This window comes from Phyllostomus discolor, chromosome 1 (genome assembly GCF_004126475.2).
Source record: "Phyllostomus discolor isolate MPI-MPIP mPhyDis1 chromosome 1, mPhyDis1.pri.v3, whole genome shotgun sequence".
NCBI lineage: Eukaryota > Metazoa > Chordata > Mammalia > Chiroptera > Phyllostomidae > Phyllostomus > Phyllostomus discolor.
This window is the reverse complement of record NC_040903.2, coordinates 184606702-184625288: the sequence shown is the minus strand read 5'-3', so window position 1 is coordinate 184625288 and position 18587 is coordinate 184606702. Positions and strand designations below refer to the sequence as shown.

Genomic DNA, 18587 nt, shown 5'->3' with positions numbered 1-18587 from the left:
CAAAATGGCCAACCCCCCTAGTGGGGAGCGCCCCGATTTACCGTCCATACCTGCTTTTATTGGGCTTATTTTGCATAATAATTCAGGTAAAGTACAGTACTTATCAGGGGGAGGAAAGGAACTATAGAAAACAAGGAACTCTGCCGGTCTATTTGAGTCGGGGGTCAAAGAGCTGTAAGACTTTGAGGAACCAACTTCCTCCTTGGACCCTTCTCATTCAACTGAGAGCATCCTAAACAAAGAAGGTTTCACAGTAATTTACATGTTCTTTCTTAGGCCTGATCACCCCGGGAATCAGCACAGATCTGCACCACCCTGTCATTGTTTCGGGCTTAGCACGGGAACTAAGGCAATAAGGAGATTTTCTCCCAGACGATGAGAACTCAGGCTATGTCAAAGCCGAGGAGCGAGGGTCCATCACCCCCTTTTGCTGCAGCCCCCAAGTCCTTCTTTTGGGGGGCCTCCCAAAGTGATCGTGCCTGGCTTAGGTCGTTCCCCCCGTGGGGAATCTTACCCGTCTTTGGCTAACCGACCAAGCTTTTTGGGGGTTCAGTTATGAATAAAGCAGCAGGAGCGGCATTCCTGCCAGGGAGATAAGCTTTTGTCTCCTTGCTGGCTTACGGTTCCAAGGGCATTCCCTTAGCCTTAGCCTAGGTGGGGGTTTCAGCTTCTGATACCAGTCAGGGCGGTTCCCAACAGTATGCTCCATAAATAGATAATATATTACATTATTTTTGCTTTATATAATCAGTTATCATTTATAGTGATTGAAAATAAAAATTCTTCTACTTATGCCTTCATTTTAACCATGTCAGAAGCTCTTCATTTCTTAAATCCAAGCTTCTTTCTGGTATCATTTAATTTTCACCTGAAAAATTTCTTTTAACTTCTTTTGTAATACATGTCTGTATCTTAAGTTTCATCTACCTTTTAAAAAGATTTTCTTTTTTGCCTTCATTTTTGAAAAGTATTTTTGCTAGCTCTGAATTCTGGATTGACTTTTTTTCTTTCCTTTTATCACTTTAAAACAGCATACCAGTGTCTTCTGACTGTGGGTTTATGATGAGAAATTGATGCATTTCTTTGTTCTGTAAGTAATACACCTTTTGACTCTGGCTTCTTACCGTTTGGTTTTCTCTTTCCCTTTGGTTTTTAGAAGTTTGATTATGGTGCACCTAAGTATTTTTTCTTTTAATCTTGCTTGGAGTTCTAAGATTCTTGGATATGTAGTTCATTTTTTGTAAAAAATTATTGGTCATCATCTGTTCAAGTATTCTTTCTTTTCTGTGTGCTTTCTCTTACTGAGATTTAAGCGCCACTTTATTATGGGTAAGGTGGGAGTGGCACTCTTTCCACCTCCCTCATGCAAGGTATAAACATTTTGAAGTGGATTTGTATTTTATTAATCAATAATAGCATGGATTTGTAGAAGACATTTGTTCAGGCAATGCTTTTTACATATTTGTATTTGTGGACTTGGGGCAGATTTATTAGTCTGTGCTCCATCCCCTTCCTATCAGAGATCCATACACATGGTTTAGAAATCATCTGTCATTCCTTAAGAACAAAAAATCCGCTTAAAAACTTTTAACTGTGATTTTGAAATTACTAAAATCAATTATAATTCTGATAAATATTGGAGTTTAGCTATATTTCAAACAGAAAGGCAAAAAATGTACTACTTGATTGAATGAAGATGATTTCATTTGCCCATGTGTTTGGAAATACCTTCTAAATATACAGAAGCTTTGACCTCCCTCATTCTCATACATTTAAAGTAATGACTACTGTATGTGAGATATAAAAGGTGCTCACATAGCTAGGCATTAAACTCGGGACATAATTAAAAAAAAAAAAAGGCCATCTATGATTCTGTAAATTTATTTCCAACAAAAATGTAACCTGCTTTTGATAAATTACTGCAATTATATTTATTACTTTTAGCATTTGACACACATTTTCTGAGACACGACATATATAATCTACAAATAAGAAAACTGAAGAATGCTGTGATTTTCACAGATATTGACAAAGAATCTGTCTTGGCATATAAACACAAAATATATGATCTCATTTTTCCCATTGATTATAGTATAGTATGATTGATTTTATCATTATAATTTATTATAATGATCTTAACATTTTAAGAGAAAAACTAAAGGAAGAAAATATCTTTTTAAAGTTGGCTATTTTAATACATCACTCTCTAGAATTTAATTGTTCCTGGGTTCACAACGAATAAATAGGTTTAAACCCAGTCTCTCATTTGTATTGAAGAAAGTTAACTTGCACAGTGAAAGGGAAAATAGTTAAAATGACTCATTAAAATCACTTTAAAGGTTGCTTTCACTACAAAATCTTCAGACATACTAATTGGGACACAGAATCAGACAAGTGGTATCGTTTGGTCAAAATATGCCCAGTGAATTCAGTATCAAATGAAAGAGTTTTACTCTTAGACTCCAAAATGTCATCTGTCAGAATAGTTAAATCTCTCTCATATTAAAATCTGAAAGTAACAATCAAGGGAGTAGGGGAACAAGGATTTTATAGATTTCCCGGAAGCACAGTGCTAGGACCCGTGTCCTAACATATCTTTAGTTACACAGTGAAATACAAACTCTCCCCTGAAACAGCCATAATTTGGGTTCAAGTATTCTTAGAGGCATTTATCTACCAGACAAGATGTGGTTTTGATTCCCTTGTGAAAAGGTGAATGTCCTTCATTATCTTCAAGGCCTCTGTGTGAGATAGGATTGAATTCTTTCAAGGTCACCCAAAGTGCTGGGAACCCTGAAGGATTATTTTGGCACTTTGGCTCTCCTGTTCTCTGAAACATCTGGCAACGTCTCGGAGTTTCATTAAATAAAATAAAACCCCACAAAATTTATGGAAATAAAATCGTAACTGACTGTATTTGCCAAGGCGATCATATTCACTCAAACAATATTCAGAATAGAGATATGTATCAATTATAAAATGAAACACTTGGCTTCTATTTAAAATACTCTCCTTATAGCCCACTGGTATTTATTTATTTGTCTTAGTCAAAGCTGACATAGGTCTGCTCTCCTAACTTCTGTATTAGATGTAAAATTGAACTTTAAAAATTTACACATATTAAGTCCACAGTTCTAAACTCTAAATAAAACTTCTTCCTACTAGTAACACCTTGGTTTCTTTTATTCTTATGATTTTATTAATTTATTAAATGTCAATTGGACATTATTTAATGATCTTGTGGTCAGACATTCATTTCCATGAAAGTAAAAACAATGTCACTTTCCTAAAGAGAGATATTTATAAAAAAAGGTGTTTTCCTACTTGCTGAGAAAGATGATCATTTTAATACATATAACATCCCCAAGGAGATAAAATTCATTTATAATTTTAAGAAATTATGATTATTTATTTATTTATTTTTAAAGATTTTATTTATTTATTTTTAGATAGAGGGGACAGGAAGGGAGAAAGAGAAGAAGAGAAACATCAATGTGTGGTTGCCTCTCATGTTCCCCCCACTGGGGACCCAGCCCACAACCCAGGCACATGTCCCGACTGGGAATCAAACCGGCAACCCCTTGGTTTGCAGGCCGATGCTTAGCCACTGAGCCACACCAGCCAGGGCAGAAGTTATAATTTGTTAAAAGCTAAGTTAAATATACAGTCACTAGGCAAGAATGGTTATAGCAGTCAGGAGAAGGATACCAGGTCAACCCTGGTGCTGCATTAGGGACATTCACATGCTCTATACACTGTTATGACTGATTTTTAAATACCATGGGGAGAGTTTCACAGGTAAGTTTTCATAGGAGTCTAAAATATAATATTAACACTAATACATCGTGGTTAGGTTAAAAACGCAGCCAGGAGGGCAAAGTCCTGAGAAGCTGGAGCAAGAGAGGTTCAGAAAACAAAGGTAAAAATCTAAACCTCACATAGCATGACCTTGATAAACATTTTCGTGCTACCTAATTTAGGTCCTCCCCCAAATGCCAAATGATCAGTTATATTTGCAATTATACTGACATCCAATAGATGAGATTATAAAACACAATTATAAAAACAAAGAAAAATCTATCAGTGCTTAAAATATTCCTAACACTCCTATCTGGTTTGTGAAGAGAAAGTTTTAAACATTAGACATCTTAAGTTCTACTGCCAAATTTCAGAATATCTGCTGTGTAAAATTTAAATAACTAAGAAGCTACAAGGCAAACAGAACAAAAAGCCAAGCGCCTTGCAGAAACATCAAGACAACATCAAAATGCAGTGAGGCAGGTTATAGAATTAAGGTCAACCACACAATTTTGATAATCATACAACAGTACAGAAAAGTTCATCCATGTCACAGCATTTAATGTGAGAATCCTTTGCTTTTTCAGTCGTACTTGTTCAACATCACCACACAACACTAACTAGCCTTTACAAAGCACCTTAACAGCCATACCCCTGCCCTTATCTTAATTTAAAACACACAACTAGACCTATTTATAGATAAAAAGTCAGACATTCAATTGCACAAGAACCAAAAGGTAAGATTAAAAAGAAAACACTACCTGAGAGTTTTTTAAAATCCATCAGAAATAGAGTTTATTGGTAAAAAGAACCAATATGCCATCAAATATGATGCCAAATTCTTTATTCCAATGGACTAAATGAGGAAAACCAAACAAAAAGAAAACCTAGAGACAAGATGTATATAAAAGTAAAGAATTCTCATAATATATTTGTTCAATAATCAGGACAAGTATCAAACTATTATATTATCACAAGAAAACGAATCTTACCTTGTTGCTCTGAAAGTGAAGTATCGGGTTTACTTCTGACATGTATTATATGAGCCTGTGCTGGCCTGTGTTGAACTTGAGTAACATCTTGGTCTTGCTTTTGTTGGTACTAAAGAATTTAAGACATGAAGCCACAGCATTATTTTTAAAGTTACTTTAAACTAATTTAAACAATTAAATTACTTAGGAGTTTATTATATAAAATTTGAATATTTCACCTGCCTTCTAATTGCCAAATGTTACTATGGGAAAGACATTGCAAATAAAGCCTTTAAAAAGATTTGAATAGCCATGGCCAGCATGGCTCAGTGGGTTGAGTGTCATCCTGCAGACTGAAAGGCTGCTCCTTCAGCTCCCTGTCAGAGCACCTGTTTGGATTGCAGGCCAGGTGCCTGGTTGGGGGGGTGCAGGAGACAACTAAGTGATGTTTCTCTCACACAGAGTGATATTTCTCTCCTTCTCTTTCTCCCTTCCTTCCCCTCTCTCTAAAAAATAAATAAATAACATCTTTACATCATTTGTCTGTTTTTACTAGAAAATTCAGAGCTAGTTATAAATCAAACTATTTTAGATACTTGATAGATTTAGACAGGATAAAAACTTCATTTGGAGAGTCATGAGCTCTCCCATATAACTTTTTGCTCAACATGAAAATCTGCATACCGCGCTGCAAATTTTGAAGAGCTTCGGTGTGCGTTGCTAAGATGCGTACTCAGACTATCTCTGTCTGCTTCAACTTAGGACATCTCTGTTGGCTCCCTCCCATACCCGCAGTGATTGAGGACTGAGTGCTGTGGAGCTAAACCGCTCGTGTTCACACCTGGCTATCATTTTCTAGCTTTGACCCTGGGCAAGTTATTAACCCCTCATACTTCAGTTTCCTCATTCATAAAATGGGGATAATAATATTAACTATCTCATTAGGCTGTTATAAGGATTAAATGAGTTAAATACGTAAAGAACTTACAACAGCATCTGGCAGAGTAAACACTGTAAGTGAGCTATTATTATTACTCACCATACTTCTCTGTTAAAGAAATCTAACAAATGATTTTTTTGAGGCCCATTCTTCCATTAACACTTCATAGTTTTGTCTTAAAATAGGCCAACCATTAAAGGAAAGCAATTGTTCTTTTATTTTTAAATAGTTTTATTGAGGTGTAATTGATAGACAATAATCTTCATATATTTAATGAGTACAACTTGCTAAGTTTTGGCATATGTGTACACCCATGGAACTATCACCAAAATCAAGAAAGAATAATGAATATATCCATCAATCTCAAAAGTTTTCTCAAATCCCTTTGCATTCGCTGCCATTATTACTGATGACCTTGAATTTTCTAGAATTTTATGTAAGTAAAATCACAGAATTTACACATTTGGAGAGGGGTCAGCTTCTGTCCTTCAACATAACTTTTGTGAGAATCGTCCATGTTAGTGTATCTTTCAGTAGTCGATGGCTTTTACTGCTGAGAAGTATTTCATTGAACAGATTATACTATAATTTGTACATTCACCAGCTGATGCCAGTTTGGGGGAACTAACAAGCAAAGTTACTATGAATATTCATATACAAGTCTTTGTATAAACATACATTTTAGATTCTCTTGGGTAAATACTTAGAAGTAAAATGCCTGGGTTGTATGGTAGGTATATGTTGCACTTTTTAAAGAAATTGCCAAACTGTTTTCCAAAGGGGCTGAATCATTTCATATTCCCCACCACCAGTGTATGAGAGTTCACTGGCTCCACATCCTCGCCAACACCTGGCATCTGTCTTTTTAATTTTAGATATTCTAATGGGTATGTAACAGTATTTCTTTGTGAGGCAACCTACTGAAATGATAGAAGATATTCACCAATGATACATCTGATAAGTGGCTAATAGCCAAAATTTATAAAGAACATACAACTCAACACCAAAAAGCACACCATCCAATTTAAAAAATGGGCAGAGGATCTATATAGAGATGGCCAATAGACACATGACAAGATGCTCAATATCACTAATCATCAGTGAGATACAAATTAAAACCACAATGAGCTATTGCCTAACACCAGTCAGAATGGCTATCACAGATAAATCAACAAAAAACAAGTGCTGACAAGGACGTGGAGAAAAGGGAACCCTAGTGCACTGTTGATGGGAATGCAGACTGGTGCAGCCACTGTAGAAAACAGTTTATAGTTTCCTCTAAAAATTAGAAATGGAATTGTCTTTTGACCCAGCAATCCTACCTCTCAGAATATATCTGAAGAAACCCAAAACACTAATTCAAAAGAATATATGCACCCCTATGTTCATTGCCATGTATTATTTACATAGCCAAGAACTGGAAATAGCCTAAGTGCCCATCAGTAGATGAGTGGATAAAAAAGCTGAGGTACATTTACACAGTGGAATACTACCTGTCTGTAAAAAATAATAAAGGAAGGAAGGAAGGAAGGAAGGAAGGAAGGAAGGGAAAAGAAAACTTTGTAAAGTATATGATTGTTTAACCACTATGCTGTACACCTAAAATAATATTGAATGTAAAGTATAACTGAAGAATAAAATTTAAATTAAAAAATAGTACTTCATTGTAGTGTTAGTATTTTCCTAATGATTAATGATGTTTAGATTCTTTTTATGTGCTTACTTGCCATCAGTATATCTTCTTTGGGTAAGATATTTGTCCAAATACTTTATCTACTTTTTAACTGGATTGCTGTTTTCTTAATATTGAATTCTGTTCCTCATATATTCTGGATATAAGCCTTTTATAAGATACGTGACTTACAAGTATTTTCTCCCAGTTTGTCACTGGTCTATTAGGTCTCTTAACAGTGTATCTTGAAGAGCTAAAGTTCTTATTTTTGATAAGACAAATTTATTAATTTTTCTTTCACAGATAGTGCTTCTCATTTCATTTTTGCCCAACTAAAGGTCAAAAACATTTTAATTTTATACAGAAGCTATTAACAAATATTTATTCATTAGTAAGTAGTTTTTCTGATCTTTTCTTGATAACTGGTTACCAGTACTGAACCCTACATAAGGGTGTATTCCATGAACAATCTTCATTTTACATATTTTTGGCTTTTATCCTCAACACCATACAATGCTACACAATACCATGCAATGAATACTTACTGAGTACATTAACCCACAGTGAGAAATCCATTGCTATTACACAGATATAAAACTGTACTTGATACCATGAGCATTTTTTTTTTCTCTTGGAGAGTAATTATCCTATTTTTTCAGTATGTAAGATAGTGTGAACCACTGGCTAAAACTCAGTTTGAAATTCCTTATCTTTTAGCCCTGGCTGGCATAGCTCAGTGGATTGAGCTCGGGCTGTGAACCAAAGTATCGCAGGTTCAATTCCCAGCCAGGGTGCATGCCTGGGTTGCAGGCCATAACCCCCAGCAACCGCACATTAATGTTTCTCTCTCTCTCTCTCTCTCTCTCTCCCTTCCCTCTCTAAAAATAAATAAATAAAATCTTAAAAAAAAAAAAGAGTACTCACGTTTAAAAAAAAAAGAAAAAGAAATGCCTTATCTTTCACGGTAACACCTTTTGCAAATTTTAATGTAAAAAACATTTATTGAGTACCTACTATATAGAGATTACTCAGCTAGATATGCATGGAGTTACAGAGGTGTGAATGACAGTGGCTACCCAACAAGGGAATAGGCATTTAATACACATTATTTTTAATCTTTAATTTAAAGATGAGGTTACTAAGGCTTAGAAAAAAGCTAAGTAATATGTTCAAGGTCACAGCAGGAAATGAAACAAGCTAAGATTTATCTCCAGGCTTAAGTAAATAGAGGATTCATGATTTGATGATATCTGACTCCCAAGAATATGCTCTTGAGAGTGTACCATGCCAAGGCAAAATTGTTACCATTCTCATTTTAAGTAAAGTACAAGTGTTACTAATTGGGTACCTGAGAAAAATCTTCTTCTGCTACTGATAATTTAACATCATTTTCTTGTGATGTCAGATGTGTTGTGGGAAGAGCAAGATGCGAATCTGGCTGCAACTCCAGTTCTTTCAAACTCATTGGACCATGACTAGCACATGAATCTTCATAAACGTCACCTGTTTTCAAATATGTAAATGAAAAGTTAAAATATATTGTTTCATTTTACTTAGACAAAGAACAAATAATTGGCCAAAATTATCAATATTTCTTACCTAAATTAGAAAAAGCTACCAAACACCTGGTACCAAGCCTTCATGGCAATTAAAACCAAAGCTTCTAGAGAATGCAGAAAGTGCCTCTGCTCACACAAATCTGTGGAGTACTTCAAGGCTGCAGTCAACAGCCTGCTCATGCAGTCTACGCCCATCCCCCATTCCTACACACCCACTCCTAACACTCCAGCTTACCTTTCTGTCTTTAAGAGTCAGTACAGTATTTTCTATCTAAAATGTAGTCTTAAAGCAGAGGTCACTTTGCTGGCTACAAACTGCTTAGCTCTGTTCCATAAATATTTTTCTTCAAATAATTAAGTTAAACTCTTTTCCTCATCCAAATGGCATCTCAATCAAATAAATAAAAGAAGATAGTAAGAGCAATAAGGTATTATTTATCTGATAATATATCACTGTGCATTTATATTATACTTTATACTCTGAGCACTTTTATATATATTATCTCATTTAAGTTGACTCTCCAAATCACTGTATAAGGTCAGCAGGTCAGATAATACTACAACTGTCTTTCATTGACAACGCTAAGTCACAGGGAAGTTAACAGTCCAAAAATCAGAGAGCTAGTAAAAGGTACAAAGAAATCAAAATCCTCATCTTACAACTCCAACTCACTATTCTTTATTTCATATTCTTGCTAACATATTTCTAAGAAAAATCCTGCTTTTCCTAATTAATGGCCACTTTTTAAATACAGCACAGTATAGTCTATTTCATTTTAATCAATAGAAACACAGGGTGGGGCAAAAGTAGGTTTATAGTTGTGAGTATGCAAAACATTCTCACATTATTCTTGCATTATTACCTTAATTATTATTTTATTTTCTGCACAAACCATTGTAAACCTACTTTTTCCCCACCTGGAAGCATGAAGCATTATATGTACACAATTTACAGTTTTAAATAAAATAATATTTTGAAGAACTCATATTTTTTCCATTTAAAGGTACTCTGTTGACAATTTCTTAGGTTTGGCAAATAATCATCCTCTAATATTTTTTGTTCATTTATACTTGTAGGTAGGTCTCACAAAAAGCAAAAGATACACATTGAGTTTTAAGTTTTGTGCGTATTAAATATTTTTTATTTTTATTTTTGATTTAATTTTTTTTGTATTTTTCCCATTTCTATTTAATCCCCTTATACCCCCCACCCTCTGAGTTTTAAGTTTTACCTTTTAATCTGTACAAAACAATTTCTCAACATTATTACCTGTTTTATTCTCATTAAATTGTCTACAGTAACATAAGATTAATTTATAGAATGGTTATAATATCCATCATTCAGAGTAACTATTGTTCCAGGCCTTATATGGGCCTCTTGTATTCATTATACCTCTTTCTATTCCTATGTCACTTTCCCAACATTTTCTTAAGACTGGCAAATGAATTAAGATAAAAGAATTAGCCATATATATATATGTTTTTAAAGACTTTATTTATTTCTTCTCAAAGAGAGGGAAGGGAGGGAGAAAGAGAGGAAGAGAAACATCAGTGTGTGGTTACCTCTCTCACACTCCCCACAGGGACCTGGACCACAACCCAGGCATGTGCCCTAACTGGGTATTGAACCAGTGACACTTTTGTTTGCAGGCAGGCACTCAATCCACTAAGCCACACCAGCCAGGGCAGCACATATAATGTTAAAGGAGAAAAGATGGAAAACTTTGCACTAATCATATGGTTATATACCTAGAAAACCGAATAGACTCTAATGAGGGGAAAAAACTCTATTGCAATTAATAAGAGAACTTGGTAATGTGACTGGACACTAGATAAATATGTGAAATGATTGGCTTTTCTCTGTAGAAAAATAATCCTTTATTATTGTGATAAGAACTATAAAATAAGAATAAAATTACTTAAAAGGTATAGAATCCACATAAAAAATTATAAAATTTAATGAAAGAACACAAAATAAGATCTGAACAGACAGTAAAATATACCACAAAAATATAAATTTCCCCTAATATTAATACAAAAGTTAGTACAATTCTAAATAGGGTAATTTCAATTGAAAATTTTAGAATTTATATGGAAGAATAAATGCCTGAGAATAGCCAAGAAAAGTATAAAAAATTGTTTTAAAAAGAGAAATGTACCCTACCAGATAATAACAGAATGTGCCATAAAGACATAGTAATGGAATATATTTTTAGATCACAAAGAATGTTTTAGATCTAGAATAAAGAATCCAGGAAATTATTCCTACATCTATGAGCATTTAACATAAAAATTGGTTAATATTAATATTTCCATTCAGTAGGAAAAAGATAGCTTACATAGTAATTGATGCTGACACAACTGGCTATTTATCTAGAAGAAAACCAAACTGAATTTCTACTTTACACCATTTGCAAAAATAAATTCTGATTAGACTTGAAATGTAAATATATACTAAATAATGGAAGTCTTGAAAAAAAAAAAAAATCTAGGAGACTATGCGCAGAAGCTTGTGTGAGGGGAAACTTAACCAAGCCATGAAAACATAGAAAATATAAAAGACAGAAATAACTATATAAAAAATGTATAAATTATACAGCAAAGAAAGATCATATATAATGCCAATGAACAAAGTATAAATTTGGAAAAAAGAATTTGTAATACAGATGACAGAAAACATCTAAAATATAGAAAAATTACAAGAAAAATGTAAAACCTAACAGCTGGGGAAAGATCTTACGTAGGTAATTTATAAAAGAGCAAATTCATTTTAGCCCTGGCTGGCGTAGCTCAGTGGATAGAGCGCGGGCTGGGAACCAAAGTGTCCCAGGTTCGATTCCCAGCCAGGGTACATGCCTGGGTTGCAGGCCATAACCCCCAGCAACCGCACATTGATGTTACTATCTCTCTCCCTTCCCTCTCTAAAAAAATAAATAAATAAAATCTTTAAAAAAAAAAAAAAGAGCAAATTCACATGGCCAACAAACATGAAAGGACGTATAAATGCACCAGTAGGCAGAGACATATATTTGTATTTCAAGTGACCCAGACAGAGTAATGTACACAATTTCTGGAGGAGATGCAGAGAAAAAGCTCTAATAAATTACTGATGAAAATAAACTGGTTTGAACTTTTAAGACAGCAACTTGGCATATCTATTTTAAAATTAAAAATATATTTGCCCTTGTACCCAGTAACTACTTTTGGGAAACTCTTCAAAGCTTATTTTGCATCTTTTTGTTACCCAACCCAGCCTGAGAGCCTCAGAATTAGAAACAGTGGTAGGGACTAGGGACTGCAGACAGGACACTTTCTGAGCAGGGGTAGGGAGAGGCGAGGCAATAACAGACTCTGTAATAGAAGTTATTAAAAATCAATATAAAAGGCATGAGATTAGCCACCAGCAGAAATTATGATACTCAGAATTCATTCTTCTACAGCTAACCATTATATAAAAAATACTTGAAACAAGATAATTATAGGCACATTCCTCTTAGGCAACTGTGGATAGTTTCTGATTCTACTAAATACATGTAAGAAAGTATTTTTACATAAGCCAAGTATTACTAAAGATAGTAACAAGCACTGTGCTAATGACTTTATATGCATTCTCATTTACTCCTCCTAACAACTTCATGATGTGCATACTATTTATAGACTCCAGGCTCCAAGATGCCCCCCAATCCCTGCTCCTGGTATTTGCACATTTATGTAGCCTCCTACTATGTTATTCTAGGATTGGTCTGTGTTACTGATAGCATGTGGCATAAGTGACGGCATGTTCACTTCTGAGATTAGGTGATAAAGACATTGAAGCTTCCATCTGGTTTGCTCACTTTCTCTCAGATCGTCTGCTTTGGGGGAAGCCCGCTGCTGTATCATCATCAGTGCTACAGAAAGGTTCATGTAGTGAGGAACTGAGGCCTGTTGCCAGCAGCCACATGAGCTTGGAGAACAGACCCTCCAGCCCCAGCTGAAGCCTTCAGGTGACCTCCACTGCAGCCAACAGTATGACTGCAACCTCATGAGAGATCCTGAGAAGCAATCAGCTAAGCCACTCCCAGATTCATGACTTTCAGAACTGTGCAGGATAATAAATGTCTGCTCTTCAGCTGCTAAACTTTGAGATCATCCGTTATATAGCAAGAGGTAACTAACACACTAACATCATCCCCATTTGATAGATGAAGAAACTTGGGTTCAGAGATATTATTTGCCTTAAAATACACAAAACTAGAATTCAAACTGATATCTGAAACTTCAAAAGCCCAAATTCTTAGCTGTTCTGCTATAATGCCTACTCTATATACTCAATCTTATGCCACATAACTTACAATTTTTTCCAATTAAATTAAACCAATATCTACAGTGTGTGCCTACTATTAAAAATGCAATGCATTGTAGGTAATCTGCTAGTCCCTATCACTGGTACAAGGAGGGCTGAATAGGATATGTTCTTGTGGATTTTATTCTGCAACAATTTAACAAGCATCTAGTTGCTCTTGGGTACCTATCAGCTCTCAAGCGATCTGCGAGAGCCATCTAGTGTCAATTCTGTTTAACTGCAATCTCCACAGATAGCTGGATACAAATGTCACAATTTGTTTCTTTAATCCTACTAATTTTGAGTATTTTAAAAGAACATAAACATTTAATGCTCTTATTGTATACACAAAATGATAAATAATTCCAGTCTTACTTTACACTAGTTCCCATGGAAAATTCGGTCTTGAATTTCTTTGAATATAATGCGTTTGCTCAGTATAAAAACTGAGACTTTAGCCCTGGCTGGTGTGGCCCAGTGGTTTGAGCATCAGTCTGTAAACCAACGGTTCAATTCCCAGTCAGGACACATGCCTGGGTTTGGGCCAGCTGATGGATATTTCTCTCACATACTGATGTTTCTCTCCCTGTCTTTCTCCCTCCCTTACCTTGTCTAAAAATTAAACAAAATCTAAAAAACAAAAAAACCTCTGAGACTTTAAGTACTTTATACCAATGCTTTTCTAACATCAGGCATTTCTTTTTCAGATTTCTAGAAAATCTGCATACTTTCAGAAGTTTCTTCACTTAAGAGAATGCAATAAATGGGGATGGAAAAAGTTAAATGAGAACATAGTTGATCCTCATTAATACGAAGACTCCATATTTGCAAACTCACCTACTTGATAAAATTGAGCTGTAACCCCCACATCAATACTTGTAGCACTTTCAGTCATTTGACAGTCATATGCACACAGGTGCAGAGAAGTGAAAAACCTGAATGCTGCTACATACACACAGTACCAGCTGAGGCTGAGCACAGTGAGTGACGCTCTGTTTCCTTCTCAGCTCTACCGCTGTGTCCTTTTTACTATTTAGTGACATATTTTTCACATTCTTGTGCATTTTGTTGATGATTCTACTATTTAAAATGGCCCCCAAACATAGTGCTAAAGTGCTCTGCAATATTCATAAGTGCAAGAAGGCTGTGATGGGCCTTACAGAAAAAAATCTGTGTGTTAAATAAGCTTCATTCAGGCATGAGTTACAGTGCTGTTGGCCATGAGTGCAATGTTAGCAAATCAAAAATATATATTAAATAGGAATCTTTAAGTAGAAACACATATAAAACAAGGTTATGTACTGATCAACTGACAAAAATGTTGTAATTGGAGGTTCACAGGAACCTAACTCTGTATTTTCCCTACGAGCCACAGTTCCGTATTTGCTAATTCAGTGTTCCTGGTGACTACACAGAACGTAAGTACTGCAGAGAATGAGAATCAACTATGCTAGTAATTGGTATTCTCTATTCTATTCTGATACCCAAAGTGTAATAGCAGAAACTTTCATTAATGAAGTTCTAAAATACCTGAGTGTACTTAGCACTGAGTTAGAAATTCAAACAGCACAAAGAGTAAATGTCTATAGTATTATCTAACTTAACCTTGTCTTAAACAAAATCTGCTAGGTCAGAGTTTTGATGTGCGAGTTATACTTTCCATGTTAAAAATCAATGTATCACCATTAAAAAATTTTAAGTGTACATATGCATATTACCAAAATTATTTCATGAACCTCATGTGCCTACTGATAAATGAGTTACGTTTGGAGAAACACTGCTGTATATGCCACAGAAAAAGATGTTACCAAACTTTTCAATTATGAAGACCCTTTTTAAAAAGGAAATCTTGCAAATCCCCACCTGAAAATAGTTACGCTTTTCTCAGTTCAGATTAGGAACACTACAGTGGATGACAACACGAAACAGAATACAGCATTCAGCACAGAACAGCACAAAGGAAGTATGATGGGATTCACATGAATAGTCTGATAGATATACATGAAGAAGCAGTATTTTGGTGTATACCTGTAACTGTGTCGGACTGCTGAGATAAAGGCTTAAGAGCACATTTCTGATCCAAAGACTCAGCTTTAGCGACAAGCTGTTGCTTGTAGACAGGATGTCCCGTTAAGTTCTCTGCTGCTGCTGCTGCTGTCAGCCTGGGCCTTTGTCCTTCACCCAAACTGCCTTCCAAGTCCTGTAAAAAGTAGAAACAATTGTTAAAACCATTATGTTAAAATCAAGTCAGAACAGGAAATATTTAACACCATGTGTGCTCCACACCACCAGACGACTGAAAGGTATTTCAGAGAGTGTTCGCTATGCCACGGACAGCCCACGTGAAAGAGAGGTCTGAGCGGTGGGTTCAGTGAGGCATCTAGCCGCGGGCTTTCGTTTTATATCTTATTGTTTTATTAAGTTAAATAACCATCACCTATTTTCCCAACCTTCCAATTAGATACCAATAAAACACACATAAGAAAAATTTTATAATTTAAAACACTAAACACTAAAACATATTACATATGGTTCAAAAAGCTTAAAATTAGAACAGAAAATTTACCTCTCATTCTTCATTAATAAAACTTGCCTAAAGTTGTTAGTGTAAACTTTATAATTAAAGAACTGACAAGAGTATACCTTAAATAATAAAGATTACCCCTATCAAATAATTACATTTTTTTCTAATTATGCAGATTAAAGGAGACTATATTTAACCTTATTTAATAAAGTTCTTTCCCTGGGAAAGTATAACAGTACAAAAAGTACAAATAAACAACTTAAAAAAATTAAGACTTCTATTTTCTGTCTGTATTAAAAATTAGAATACCTAATGATTACCGCATTTTGTGACTTGGAGATATTCTAATTAATAAGTTTTTTACTCAAGAACTGAATAAAAATGTTAATATCTAAAAGCTCTCATGTTTTTCATTTAAAAGGAGTTTAATTTCAACAATGGGATGTTTTTACTAGAATATATGAAGAACTCACTGATGAAACATCTTTGATTATTATACTGACTACAAAATAAAATCTAACTTCTTAGCTCAGCAGTTAAGATTTTCAACAGCTTGCCCTAATTCTTTTCTGTGCACTTCCATCTCCCCTAATTCCCTAATCTGACTCTTCTTTAGGGATACCAATTGCCTTAAAAAGGAAAAGACTGTTTTGCAATTAATATGAAATTCTTGAAGATTCTTGGAGAAAGTCTAGAAAGATAGCAGATACATTTTTCTCTAGAAATTAATTAGAAACATTTCGCAGTACCTATATTACTCTACCACTACCATATAAAATGTGCAAAACACACTACCTTTTCTATTTAAATCAATTTTCCAGAGTACTTGTACCTGATGACACCTTGGGACTCTATGGCTACTGAAGACTTACCTTGCCTATTCACAAAATGCTCTAGTCACATAAACATCATTTTTGTATCATACTCAAAACTTATCTTTTTTTTACCAACACCCAAGGACATTCTTTCATTGTTTTTAGAGAGAAAGGAAGGCAGAGAGAGAAATAAAAACATCAGTGCAAGAGAGAAACATCAATTGGCTGCCCTCCTGTACATGTCCCAACCAGGGATTGAACCCCAACCTGCATATGTGTCCTGACCAGGAATCGAACCCACGATCTTTCAGTCTACAGACGACACTCCAACCAAGCCACACTGTCCAGGGCTACACTCAAAGCTTAGATTAATGCAATTCTAAGTTATGCTGTCTGTAATCTATAGTAATTAATGTATCTAGCCCAAAGACATAAATGTACAAATCGCAGTTTTGCCATAAGACTGCTCTTGCTGATATGAAACTCCCTCTAGGCAAGGAGTTTCAAGCACAAAAAAAAAGCACGCCACTATTTTCTTACCAAAGCAATATTTTAACATGTAAGTGTATCATTATTACTAGTTCCAATTATAAACAAATACTGAATAGTTCTGTACACACATGAAAATATGTCAAATGTCACTGTTAATCAGATTCGAGAAAATTTAAGGTTAAGAACACCATCTGTCTGGTACAAGGGCTAGGGGCTGGGAGAGTGGGGAGATGCAGTTTAAGGGCACAAACTCAAACTAGTAGGTGGGTAAGTTCTGGAGATCTAACACACAGCATAGTGAATATCATCAATACTAAATTATAAACCTCAAAGTTTCCAAGAGACTAGATCTTGATTGTTCCCACCGCAAAAAGGAAATGACAACTATGTGACATGATACAGGTGTCAGCTAATCTACTACAATATATATTAACGTATCACATTTTTAGCACAGTTGTACACCTTAAGCTTGCCCAATGGTAGATGTCAATTATATCTCAATAAAAATAAATGTTAAAAACAAGAACACCATCTGTTAAAATGGGAAAAGAGCCTCATTTAATTAGAAAGCAATTTATTAGTATCTACTGAAATTATAAATGCTTGTACCTTTTGAACCAGCAATTCTACCTCTTATCTGATCTAGAGAAATAATTCCTTGTAAGTGCAAAAAAGGAGTTTCTTCTTATCATAATTTGAATAGAATGTCAATAGAATAATTAGATTATGGTATACTATGCATATACTGTAGATTAAAAGAGTATGGTAGATCTTCAGAATTTACAGTTAAATTTAAAAACCAGGCTGCAGAATGACACATATGCATACACCGCAAATGTCTGCACATGCATGTGCACACACATGCAAGGGCAGAGATCCTTAGAAACAGATCTGGAGAGGGTCAACTCCCACTCCTGGGCTTCTGGCTCAGCCAGGACTGCACACTAACAAAGGCTGCCACGCCCCCATCCCCAAGTTGACTTTAGAGTAACTATAGAAATGAGAAGAAACTATGGATTCTGAAACCTAAGTAAAAATTGTGAAAAACCCCTGGGAAAGACTGACAGCTAACTTGACCTGCTGAGCGTGTGAAGAAAGGGGTTGAATCCTAAGGAGGAAGGTGGCTGGAGAGGTTTTAGTGAGAAGAATGACTGGAGCGAAGCACTTGCTTCTTTTCCTCATCAACCTGATCGTCAAAAACCCAGGCTGAGCCACCAGAAGCCCCAAGTAACATCAGGGAGCACAAAGGCCCAACTGGGGTAAAAAGTCACAGGTCAAATCTGACCAGGAACCCACAGACATTTATTCCTTCACCCTCCTTCCCTCCAAAGCCCACGACTATATTACAAAACCTCCACACTCCTTCTTAAATATCTAAGCTTGTAACTCCCTTGCCCAAAAATATTATAATGGGTTTCACAGTGCCCAAACCTTCCCATGGCCTAAAAGGTTCTCTAGGATTATCTGGTTCAACCTACATCTGCAGACTGAT

At 35.3% G+C, this 18587-nt stretch overlaps 1 protein-coding gene across 11 annotated transcripts in view; it reads right to left on the bottom strand.

The window, feature by feature from the left end:
- KIAA0586 (KIAA0586 ortholog) overlaps positions 1–18587 on the bottom strand; it is a 93407-nt gene that overhangs the window by 24377 nt on the left and 50443 nt on the right. For 9 of the 11 annotated variants that reach the window (XM_028505641.2, XM_036010421.1, XM_036010409.1 and 6 more), the window contains 3 exons: positions 15293–15464; positions 8730–8884; positions 4791–4899 (listed from right to left, as the gene is read on the bottom strand). In XM_028505641.2, coding sequence (XP_028361442.2) covers positions 4791–4899; positions 8730–8884; positions 15293–15464 — 436 coding nt within the window. The remainder of the gene's footprint in view (positions 1–4790; positions 4900–8729; positions 8885–15292; positions 15465–18587) is intronic. The other 2 variants (XR_004899565.1, XM_036010433.1) reach the window with 1 other exon arrangement.